General features: G+C 35.3%; 1 protein-coding gene across 1 annotated transcript; it reads left to right on the forward strand.

Annotated features, from left to right (window-relative positions):
- The first annotated feature begins 1,498 nt into the window (after positions 1 to 1,498).
- Positions 1,499 to 5,002, forward strand: LOC113310150 (rho GTPase-activating protein 5-like). The gene is made up of 5 exons (XM_026558732.1): positions 1,499 to 2,273; positions 3,083 to 3,203; positions 3,337 to 3,456; positions 3,904 to 4,134; positions 4,222 to 5,002. The coding sequence occupies exons 1-5, from the start codon at positions 1,843 to 1,845 to the stop codon at positions 4,819 to 4,821; spliced, it is 1,503 nt and encodes a 500-aa protein (XP_026414517.1). The 5' UTR covers positions 1,499 to 1,842; the 3' UTR covers positions 4,822 to 5,002.
- Positions 5,003 to 12,878: the final 7,876 nt, after the last annotated feature.

Consider the following 12,878-nt stretch of genomic DNA (forward strand, 5'->3'; position numbering starts at 1 on the left):
TTTTTTAAACGTCAACGACCCTAGGTGAAAAACAAACGGCCTCTCTGTCCCAAAAATTTTCAGAGTCGTCTTGGTATAAACACACAAAATAACGACTCTTTCTGACCCAAGCTAAGAGTCGTCAGGGTATATTATATTACCTTGACAATTTTTCATAACCTGGAAAAGTTGCAGGTTTGAGTCGTCATTTTTGGTGTCAATACATTGACGACTTTATAGAGTCGTTGGGGTATACATCCCTCGACATTGACGACTCTTTCTCTGTGTTGTGACATATATCCAATCCATGGGAGAATTTAAGATAATCTTACAATCAACACAATCATCTTTGTTGCTTGAACCTTCCCCAACATCATTTCCCCAACTTGAATTACTCATTTCTAAAAACCCTAATTTTTCGTCTAAAATCTCCTCTTCTTCTTCTCAACTCGACTCAAAAAAAAAAAAAAAAATCAAATTTTGATTCTAATATCTGATTTTAATCTAACATAATCTAACCACACTAATTAACTTAATTTAATTAAATTTTAATACTAATCATTCAAGGATAGTTTAACCATTTAAAAATATTTTGGTTAAGGGATGACTCAAATTAGGTTTGAATGACCTTTTTTGTCCTCTAATAGGAGCCCCTAATTATTTTTTGGGCCCAATTAAATTAGGTTTATTATTACTAGTAGTAAGATTCTCATAAGACAGCCAGAATCCAAGTAAGTAATTATAACAAAACAAACAAACACACGCTCCTGACTCCTGACCTCCTCTAATGTGGAAGAAATGTTTGTTGGCATTTTCAAAGACACTGGCTCCTCGTGTACTCAAATGTAAAACCCTACTTAGTAAAATCATTAGTGATATTAACATTTTTGTTTGTATTATTAGATTATTATTATTGTTACCTGTTTTTGTAGACCAGTGTGGTATGGTGGGTAGGGTTGCCATAACCATTCCAAATTTCCAAGATACTATATCATTGTATTGTAGTATAATTATAGCTCTCAATACCCCATACCTAACATAACTGAATTGGTTTTTAGAGTAACCTATATACTTTTTATAATCTACTCAATTTTAGGATAAACTTTTTTTTTCCTGGTTCTGCCTAAATGCACACAAATCTTAAATGTATTGCAAATCCAAAATATTACTACTATTTTACTGAAATCCGTTATAAAATAAAAAACAGTCGTATTCACAAAAGTAAGTTTTGAATTCAAATCATGGAGGTCGATATTTTACTGACCTGATTTCTCTTTGCTGGGTTTTACAGATTTTGATGCTCTGGGTAAATAAATTAAAAAAGAGAGTTTTTTCTAGCCATTGGATTTTGATCTTAAGATCTCAAAATCATCATTAATTGAAAGTAGAAATGAGGAATCTTGGACCACTCAAATGAAAGGATTTGAAATCAACAGCTAGAATTGCATCAGCAGAAATGAATGCTGAATAGCCTTTCTTTTTCTTCTTCTTTCTTGAATGCAATAAAGTTTGAATATCTACTCCTCTGTATTATTTAGTATTTATTAATGAGATTAATCACAGTTTTCCTTTAAAGAGTTAATTATTTCAGTTCAGACCTTAATTAATTCTCTCTCTCCCTGTGGTGTGGTGTTTCCCATTGCTTTGCTTCAGGAGATGAAAAGCAAATGAAAGAGAGAGAAGAGAACTGAAAAATCATAAAAAAAAAAAAATAGCAAATGATGCAGAATACCCACCACTGCAAAATCCAATCTTCAATCCAACTCTACTCAATTCCAATCAAACCCCATCTCTAAATTTCCCAAAAAAACAAAAAACCCTTTGATTTCTTGAACCCTTTTTTTGAGTAGTGGTGGTTCAGCTATGACAGAAGTTCTCCACTCTCCATCTCATGGGTCATTACAAAATCAGTCCCACCACCATTCTCTTATTAATCACTCTACCTCTCCTTCTTCTTCTCCTGTAAGTGAAAGTGATTTGGATTTTGAAGAAGAAGAAGAAGAAGAAGAAGAAGAAGTGAAAAACAGAAGAAGAGAGAGCTGTGGTGATGAACAAAGAGAAGAAGAAGAAGATCAGTTATCCTTATTAGCTTTATTAGTAACTGCTTTTAGAAAATATTTGGTTGCTTGTAGAACAGAAACGGATAGGAAAGATCAACTTTGTTCTTCAATGGAGATTGGATGGCCAACTAATGTTCGTCATGTTGCTCATGTCACTTTTGATCGCTTTAATGGGTTTCTTGGTTTGCCTGTTGAGTTTGAACCTGAAGTACCTAGAAGGGCTCCTAGTGCAAGGTCGGTTTTTTTTTGGTTGCTTCAACATTTTTATTTCTCATAAATCCTTTCTGCTACTGCGTTAGAAATGTCATTTTGTATATGATTCTATTCTATGGTATGTGCTGGGAGTAATTCATCCTTGAGTTGTAGTAATTGTGTGAAATCAGACTGATGTTGTGAGTGTTTGGCATTCCTTAGTGTTGGCACACTTTTAGGATGATTTTTTCAGTTCTTGAATCAGTTGAGTTTAGTTTGGGGCTAATTGGTTGTTTTGGGGTTTGGGGGTGTATGCCGTTGTAATGCTTCCCTGCCACTAGAAAATCGAGAAGACTACTATAGGTTTTGGTTTTGAAACAATTGCGATGGTGGTTAAAGTTATTGTTCTTGAATGCATGCTGTATCTGTTGCCTTTGGGACTCATATCTTTTACCTTTTATGTCTGTTTTTTCATTCATGATTCTGGTTTGATCAACAAGTTTCTATTGGATATTCCCTCTCTATTCGAATAAATGGAAGTACTATGGATGGATGAATATACCATTTTCCTTGAGGATTTATAGTTGTTGAGGGGAAAGTGGATGTGTTTGTTTGTCGTTTTATGATGAGAACTATATCAACTCACTTTGAGGCTTGGGTGATGGGCAAGTTGAGCAGGAATACTTGCTTAGAGATGTATCTAAATATGGGACATGTCATAGAAGGAAAAGCTTTAGCTTTCACTAAGTTTTAATCTGCTTTACATTTGGAGCAATGTATCTTTTTGCTCGCACTTCTCTATCGTGGAAGTGTGTGGTGAGATGCTTAACTCAGATGTTCTTTGATTGCAGTGCAAGTGTTTTTGGAGTATCAGCAGAATCAATGCAATGTTCTTACGACTCTAGAGGGAACAGTGTACCAACAATACTCCTGTTGATGCAGAGACACTTGTATTCACAGGGGGGATTGCAGGTAATTTACCATCCCCTCATGTTTCTCCTTTTTCTTTTCTTCAATAAATTTGCCTCATGGGTTGTGACATGGCTTTTAGATTTTCTCATTTAAAATCTTGATTAGTTAAGTCATTAAAAACTTATGTGAACAGGCAGAAGGCATATTCAGAATAACCGCAGAAAACAGTCAAGAGGAGTACGTCAGAGACCAGTTAAACAGGGGAGTTGTGCCAAATGATATTGACGTGCACTGTTTGGCAGGACTTATAAAGGTACTTGTTTCAATTTGGTAATGAACCCTGAACTCTTTTACTTATATGATTTTTTTCTTCGTCTTGAATATATACGTATGCAACTACTGGTTTTTCTCTTAAAATAACAATATATATTTTGCATGCTCGGTAGAGTACTGCATAATGGTGGGTGGAACATAAGGGAGGTGCAATGTAGTTTCCGTTATGAACCCGCTTAATATTAATGTTAGGCGGGTAGGTTGGATTCTGTTGCTCCAAATGTCTGATCATTGGTACAGGCTGCTACCGAACTTATACTTTTGTGATTTGAATTCATTTAGTTATCAAATGATTCAAAATGAAAATACCAAGAGTTACACAAAAACCTCTGGTCTTGAACGGTTTCTGGTGGTCTACAATTTGAGCCTTTTACTAGCACATGGTCCGGAAACGATGTTTACTTATGAAGTATTTACCTTATTATAGGCTTGGTTTAGAGAACTGCCTACCGGGATTTTGGACCCTCTCCAACCTGAGCAGGTTATGCAGTGCCAATCAGAAGAGGAATACACTGAACTTACGAAACTCCTGCCACCAACAGAAGCCTCTTTGCTGGACTGGGCCATCAACCTGATGGCTGATGTCGTCCAGGAGGAACATCATAACAAGATGAATGCCCGCAATGTTGCTACCGTATTTGCACCAAACATGACTCAGGTAAGTAATAAATGTATTGAGAAACTATACCAATAGGTTGATTAAGGGAGCATGTTTCCTCTTCTTACCAGAATTTTTTCATTTCAGATGTCGGATCCTTTAACTGCTTTGATGTATGCGGTGCAAGTTATGAATTTCCTCAAGGCATTAATCATGAAAATGCTTAGAGAAAGAGAAGATTCATTAATACAGTCAGCTCCTGGTTCCACCTTTGAGCCACCAGGCGAGAATGATCGCCATGGGTCTCCATTGCCGTTTATGGAACCCGAGCAGAATGAAGAGACAGAGCACATGTTCATTGCCAATGAACCTGGTTTAGAGAGTCCGCAAGAACCTATTGATTGTGGAGTTGATTGTTTACAAACTTCAGCTGAGAAGGCTGATAATGGTGAAAATGGGTCTTTCTGTGAAAATTCGGCATGCAAACCTCCTCCAACTCAAGCTGAAAGTACCCTAACAAGTAAACCACAAGAAACGAGCAGCAATGTACGAAAGGCTCGTACCCAGGAGAAAACATGTAGAAATAAGACTGGTCAGTCGAGTAATGTGAATCTGCGCAAGGGACCCAGAAAGGCTGTTAACAGTCAGCCAGTGGTCAAGATAGCAGAACTTGTAGAGAAGTCGCGGGGTGCTAGCATAGTTAGCCGTTTAAATTCAAGGACAGAACGAATTGAAGCTTGGCGGTGAATGATTCCGTTTGCTCAGAAAAAAGAGCTACGTCGTGACTTTGTTTGTGTGTATGATTATCTTTTTTCCATTTGTGAGCTCTTGAAACTATTTTCGTCTGTGTTTTCAGTTTCCATATTGTACTTTTGTACTATTAAGTATTAATTCAATTAAAAGCCGCCTTCCATCTGTTGTACAGTAATCCTTGGATGTTATTTGTTGCAAAAGGGCTTTAGAAAAACCTTGCTAACACAAACAAAGGCTTTAGCCGCTAGCCTTAAAACTCAAACATGTTTGGAGTCTGGACTAGCTATAGGAGCCAAAGGCGAGTTGTAACTAGATATAAAAAGATTGGGAAAAAAACAGTTTAGTCCAAAAATCGAATGAAAATGTATGGATTAGTTCATCCCGAGTTAACTAGGTACAATTTAGTCCAAAAGTTATTTAAAATATGAAAATACATATATAACCTTCCTGATTTACAATTTAGTCCAAATATTTACGGTTTAATCCAAGATGACTCATGATGATGTCAGCAATTTTAAATAACATAAAAAATATTAAAAACTTCTTTCGAACCGTTTGCCCAAATTTCGCAAACTTTATATATTCAGAAAGCTCTTTCCGAGAGCTACAAAAAGAGTACCCATATGATTATGTAATTCTCGTTTTTTAAAAATCTTAATTTCCACTTGTATACAAACATGTGCATGTTCAAAATCCAGAAAATCTTATGCCAAGACAAGGTGCACCAGTTTGTACACCACATACAACTTGTTGGGCGCCCCCTCGTGCTGAACTAGTTTCATTAAAACTACAGACTAATTGTATTTCAATAAAAGTGACCTGCATTTCCAAACACGACGAATGCATTATCCAACCAATTCATTAGAATGCAATTTAATGTATTACAAAACGATTACTAACTAGTCCTTTGACCCATAACTCCAAAAAGATTATCAATACGGACACAATCTCTGCTAATATAATTGAACCAATTGATAATGTAAGGTAAATAGAATATTGTAGAATCAAACCTCAGTAACTCGATAGAATGGTTTGATGATCGATAACGGTCAAACTGGTCATGTAGCATTGCAATCTCAAGATGATAATCACGTGGCTCTGTAATATGAGGATGCTAAACTGATTTTGTAACTCTGCAATCTCTGAATGGCTGGATTGACAATTTTTTTGTTACTGTGTCATTCTTCATATTCCCTAAATTAAAACCCAGAAATGAATATATCAAGATCACATCATCTCTAAAGATCTATCAAGGCAAACTTCATCAGAAATTTTCACTCTATTAAATTCATCAAACTTCTCCATAATGCTAGCCAACTAGGATGGAAACTAAAATAAGAACACTAGAGCTGATGAATTAACGGTCGTCTAACATCAATCATTCTGTTTATAAAAAAGACCTTCATAAAGTTAAGCATCAAAAGCATAACACAGAGTAAAGTAAAAGTGTCCCAAACATGGCTTGCATCTAACTATGAATGTATGCATACTAACCCAAAAATCCAATTTAAATTACGATGTCATTTCTTGTTCCGGAATGGGCCTCTTCAATTCGTTTAGTCATGGTTGTTAAAAACCACTCATTAAATAATCAACAGGTGTACGTCAATGTGCACGTTAACGACCAACAAGGTGTACAAACTATGTAAACATTAGGAATCAACATGTGTACAATTGTGAACATTAAGTATTCAATATTAAAAGGCCTCTCTGGAGAAAACTTAATTAACCCATTACGGTTTCAATAAAAACCTGAAGCGAAAAGGCTACTAAGACTGTTACAAAAATTCTAACTGTTTCGAAAACTGAAAAAAAGTACACTGCTTAGAACTGGTGTAGTAAAAATTACACTGTGTACAGCTGGTGCAAAAATAAGTACACCTCCTAACAATCGGGAGAATAAAAGCAACACACATAAGAATTCTACCAGATTATCTTCACCAATTTTACAAGGAAATGAGTAAATGGTTAGAGAGGCTACATGTGAAGAATTTACCTTGCCAACGTTACTATTGTGAGATGCAACTCGTTTTGCTACTGCCGATGTTGTTACCTATTGAAAAAAAATGTAAGAAATCAAGCCAACATGGGATGAAAGAAAACAAAAGACAAATAAAATAGATAAACAAGGGTAACGGGAAAAATAGCCGTGAGCATAAATAGATTTTGCACACCGACTATTCAAAATAGCTTTTATACTACCTGTGACTCTCTACGTAGCTTCAACTACTGAAAAGATATCCTGAATTTTTTTTGTTAATGATGCCAAAAAACCTATGCTAATGATGCCGAAAAATCTCCGGAAAAGATATCCATAAAAAAAAATTGTTATAGACATGGAACAAAAGTCCTAAATATAAAACAACAATTAAAAGTGGAAGTGAGTCCATTGTTGAAATTTTCTTCATTTTCTATGAGTCTCTTAGATATGATCCTCATGATCTTCAACCTGAAAAATAAAATATTATCCAATCAGTTTCTTTGAAGAAAAACATATAAACAAAAAACACTAAATTGTGAAGATATGCCCAACTTCAAAAACAATAACATGTGTACAACTATGTACACCATATTAACAACGTGTGTTTTAATATGTACACATTAATAATTCCATCACTACTGTTACCACAATTGCTGCATGTAGAATCAAAATATAATGATATAGAAAAATATCTCTAAAAGAGCTAAAAAAACAAAACAAGAAAAATCAAAAGTTATTGGTGTGTACAACCACGTAAACATTACCAATAAACAGGTGTACGACTATGTACACACTAAAAATCCACATGTGTACAATTATGTACACATTTAAATAACCATATGTACAATTATACACACATCTAAATTACTTTTGTTCCGCTTGCTGTACTATTTGAACTTTGCAATACAACTGCTCAGATAGTTTCAAAATTGTATTTTACAAGTATTTTTCTTTGCAAGTGCTCCATGATTTGGAATCAAGATAATCTAAACTAACTAATGGGAGTCTAATGGAATCTTTCTCATAATGTGAGTCTAAACTAACTAATGGGAGTCTAAAAGATCGATCCTACCATTATTATTATCTTTTTTAGTGATCCAATCATCAAGTTGGCCTGGTTAAATACATTTCTAACACCAGCGAATTAGAAGGGATCAATAAATAGTTTCAATTGACACTCATATGGTATAAAAGCATTATACATGGGAAATCCCATTAGAAGAAACCAGTGCTGCATAAACCAACCTCATTCATTTTTACTCTGTTTCTTCAAGATTGAGAATAATAATGAACCTATGAACGGTTCAGTTGCCCAAACAAAAAACTTTAAACCAAAACCAGTTAAATGTGGAGCCGCGACAAAAAATCACGTACTCCCTTATGTGATTAGATCATTCATGTGACCTAGATACCATAATAATTTAATTCATTTGAAACACACATAAATTATCTTGAACTGACCTTGAATCGGTTCCGGCATACACTTAATTGTTTTTGAGTCACATTTTCCGCTGGTACCACAACTTTCTTCTTCTCCATTCTAATGAATGCAAAAAATACTACAAAAGATTATAATTTAATATTTCACATGCCTTTTAAAAATATAAAGAACCAAAGAAAAAATCATTTAAAGATATACTTAGAACTTTCTCACACAAAATTGAATTAGTTTATATGATAATAACTAACCATAATTTAAAAAACTAATAGAAATCCTATAACTAAATTTAGTGATTTAACTAATCGGTAAAACAAAAATACTTACAACAATTGAGAACTGTATGCTTATATACTGGGAAGGTAGCTTTATTCGTAGCTTCCTTGGATTACTTTTGCATGGAATTCTTAAAAGAATTTTCGAATTCCTTCATATTTGATTCAGAAAGAATCCAATTTGTGCATCATCTTTGTTAAACGCATCAACTCTTTTTGCCTCACATGATGATGATGATTTGCTCTTCATCGCCTTTGAAAAGACTGAATCAATTAGAAAATCATATTTTGATGATCAAAACGACTGGAGTAATATTTTCGGTGGATAAGAAAGTAGATCGTGGGAAGAGAAAATTGACTGGAAGAAGGAGAGAGACGAGGCATCAATACATGCAAAGTAGATTACATAGAAGGGTCAATTTAGTCATCAATAGAATTCAGTTTGGAGTGAATCGTCAAGATTTGGACTAACCCGTTCATCATTTTGGTAAATAAGGACTAAACAGTACTAGGCCTCGAAGGGTAGGACTAGACTGTCTAAAGCCCAACTACTTTGGGACTAAAGGTCAATTTCTACAAAGAAGAACGGTTTTTTGGGGACCAACCTTTTTTTTTTGGACCATTGTTTTAATTTGGTTAAGACATTAGAGGTAAATCTAGGTTACCCCTTATCTAGTTATTTATATTAATGCCTAAATTTTCCTCCTGATTAAATTTGGGTAATGATTAGTTAGTGTTAATAATAGTTAGTGTAATGATTAGTGAAATGATTAAGTTAAAGATAATTAGTGAATTAAAAAATCAGATGTTTTTTTTTTTTTAAAAGAAGTAGAATTATTGAGAGAGTAAAGTTAGAGAGATGAAGAAGCAAAACATGGAAAATAATATTTTTTTGAGTTCACTAAGCTTGAGTATTCAAGTGATGATAGCTCATCTGAATCTTCATCTCCTTCCTCTCCTAGAGTATTCGTTAATCTTCACAATGATTCGGATATGAGTTATTTCTTAGATGGTGATTGTAATTTTCCCCAAACTCAATCTCAAGATGAAAACGATGGATTATACCAACCACAAACGGAGGAAGAGTATTTGGGTACCCAGGTATGCTTCAAACTTAGATAATGTTGGTTGAATTGATCCAAAATATCAAAAAAATGTAAATTCTTAAAGTAGATTTGAGCTAGGTCAAGGGAGTTCAGTTACATTATGTGAAGAACAGGTAACCGAACACATCTGAAAGTGAGTTCAGTTACTTTTTCCAAAGACGCAGGTAACCGAACTCGCTCTTAATGGAGGTTTTTAGTCGTTCGGTTAATAGACATGTTACCGAACTTTGTTTATAGGATTTACAGAGTTATGTCCGGTTTGCCCGCAATGTTGCCGAATTTTAGGGTCTAGAAGTTCGGTTGGTTTGCAACCAAATATCTAACCGAACTTTACGTAAAAATAAGATTATACCAAGTGTACGAAGTTCGGTTGGTTCGCAAACTATAACCCAACCAAACCAACCTACTCCATCGGAACCTAGACAACCAACCCAACCTACTCAATCGGAACCTAGACAACCAACTCAACGAGACATGAAGCTTAAGGCTCCAATGTGCCGCATCCAAGAAAGGAGTCGACCAATTGATGATACACCACATCTTATTGATAAAAGCTACTTGGAAGATCTACCTCCTTACATTAGAAAGTACGTCATATCCACCGACGACGTCCCTCCGGATGGTAATTGCGGTTTCCACGTTGTCGTACAACAACTAGGGCCTTTCACTCAAGGTGCCAAGATATATCAAGGGTGTGCAATCACTTATGTTCGCCAAAGGTTGTTGGGGAAGCTCAAGGAGAACCCGCAATTTTACAAAACAATGTTGTCCGATGGGGGTTGTAGTCTCAACGAGCAATTTTTTACGTATCAAAGTCGTCTTAACGGAGGAAACCCAATCACAAGGGACCATTGGATGGGCGATATTCCGATATGTGGCACTTAATCGCCGACGCATTCAATTGCGTGGTTCACTATTTTTCAAAAGATGCTAGTTTCACCTACGCCCCAAAAACAACTATATGTGTCGAGCAACTTAAACGTAGGAGATTGGTGATCGCATTGATTAAGAAAAACCACTTTATAGGCCTCCGGTTAGAACCCGATTGTCCATTGCCTCCGATACTCGGAAACTCTTATTGGCGTGGATTTAACCCCGACACAATGTTGGGTTGGTGCATTATGTATGCGCATAACATGGAGATGTGGAAAGATTTGAAGAAGTCGGACAAAATTATACACGAAGGTCAAATTATCCTTGAGGGTGATTAAATGTACCATTAATTAAACTAAGTATGCTTTGAACATCATATTATGAATTAAAGATTGTGGTTTTTGGAATTTGGTCTTATTTTTGGGTGTATTACAGTGTAGTTGTATAATTTGCTTTTATTTTTTAAAGGTTTACAGTGATATATTCAGTTAGGAAAGAAGTTTACCTAGCAACCGAACTCCGAAGTTCGGTTACCTGGTACAAATTCACAGGTAACCGAACCAAGCGCTGAACTTTCATTCAACGTAGTTCGGTTACCTGGTACAAATTCGCAGGTAACCGAACCAATCTTACACTCTGCCTGATTTTGGAAGCGTTGAGTTCGGTTACCTGGTAAAATTGTACAGGTAGTCGAACTAACTTCTGCAAAAAGTACCACTCACCCAACGTCCATTATTTTTGAAAGAAGTAGTCGTTAGGCCTAAATTTTCTATAAAAGGAAAATTCACTTGTAAACTCCCTATCACATTCACTTATCTCTTTCTACAAACACATTTGAATCCTATACAACCATGGAAGCATTTGACTCCGCCGAAGATTTAGCAATCACCAAAGCATGGTATGCGGAAAGTCGAGTTCTAGATCACACCTCATCCGAGACCTTTTGGGAAAAGATACATACCATATTTAGGTAAAATTATGGAAACCCGAAGAGAAGAAGTGTTCAAAAAATCCATGATAGGCACCAAGTCGTTATAGATGCGGTTGCTGCTTTTACCAAAATCCAATAACGAATTTTCAATGCTAGCCACTTAAGATTGTCCATCGAACAATTTGTAAGTGTTTTCTTATGGTTTTTTTTTTTGAAACAAGCTACTTATAGAAATTTGTAACTAACAAAGTGAGTTTGTTTCGGATTTTTTAGACCGAACTCGCGAAAGCTCGTTACTTGGAAGAAAAGGGAGAAGCATTCAAATTTGATGAAAGCTATCAATTCATGATGTCTAAAATTTCGGAATACGGCGGTCCATTTATGGTGGTTATATCGGACTCAGATTCTTCCGACGAAGGTTGATAGTTTTAGGATTTTTTGTGTATATTTTGTAGGTAGATCTCTATGTAAAACCTCACGAGACTATACCTCGTCCGCTAGGGTCGCCTAGGGGTTCAAAGGCTTGTTGTACGTGCTAAGTGCATCTGTAATACCCGCGATAGTGGTTACATTACTTTTAAATGAATTAAAAAGTTTTTTAAAGGTTGTTTTTTTGTTAACAGAGCAAAATTCAGTTAGACATTGTATTTAGCGAAACAACCGAACTTATGGTTCGGTTAGATTAAAGGTTTGCGAATGTACCGAACTATGAGTTCCTTTGTTTACAAAGTAGAATTCGGTTAGCCACGGTATTTTGCGAACGCCTCTATAACTTGGACAAACAACCGAACTTTTAGCTCGACAGAGCAATTACACTAGTTTTGGGTCATTAAAAGTTCTATAATTTAGTTAAAATTGAAAAACAATAAAAACCAAACAATTTTAATTAAAAATTAATTAAAATGCAACATCAACATAACAAACAAAGGTTGAGGGTGATATTAAAGCTAAATTTTAAACTTACTAATACTCAATATAAATATTGATAGCACAACGTACTTAATATCCGAAACGAACACAAAAGAACTTCCTAAGAACATAAAAATGAGCTTCATATTTGAAATTCTTTCCTTTCCATCTTCGCCATTCATTTTGAGATCTTTCTACGGTTTCCTCGAATGTTTCGCATTTAAGATACCGCTTCACAATTCGAACTAAACCAATAAATTCTTTGACCCTATCTCTTATCTTTGCAAATCGAATACACAAGGCTGCGCGATCACGGTTATGGGGGTTTCCGGTTTCGGAGCAGAATTTCTCATGAATCTTTCTCCAATAACTTTGACTTATTACGCCATCCATTCGTCGTTCTTCACCCCTCTTAGGATAGTACACTACATAATTCTGCAAAGAGAAAGATCTTCATCGAGAGTAAATTTGGGACGTCGCACTGCCATTTTAAAAAGGTTTGATATGGAAAGTGAGGAAGTTGATTAGTATATATAAC

Source organism: Papaver somniferum, chromosome 9 (genome assembly GCF_003573695.1).
Source record: "Papaver somniferum cultivar HN1 chromosome 9, ASM357369v1, whole genome shotgun sequence".
NCBI classification, from domain to species: Eukaryota; Viridiplantae; Streptophyta; class Magnoliopsida; order Ranunculales; family Papaveraceae; genus Papaver; species Papaver somniferum.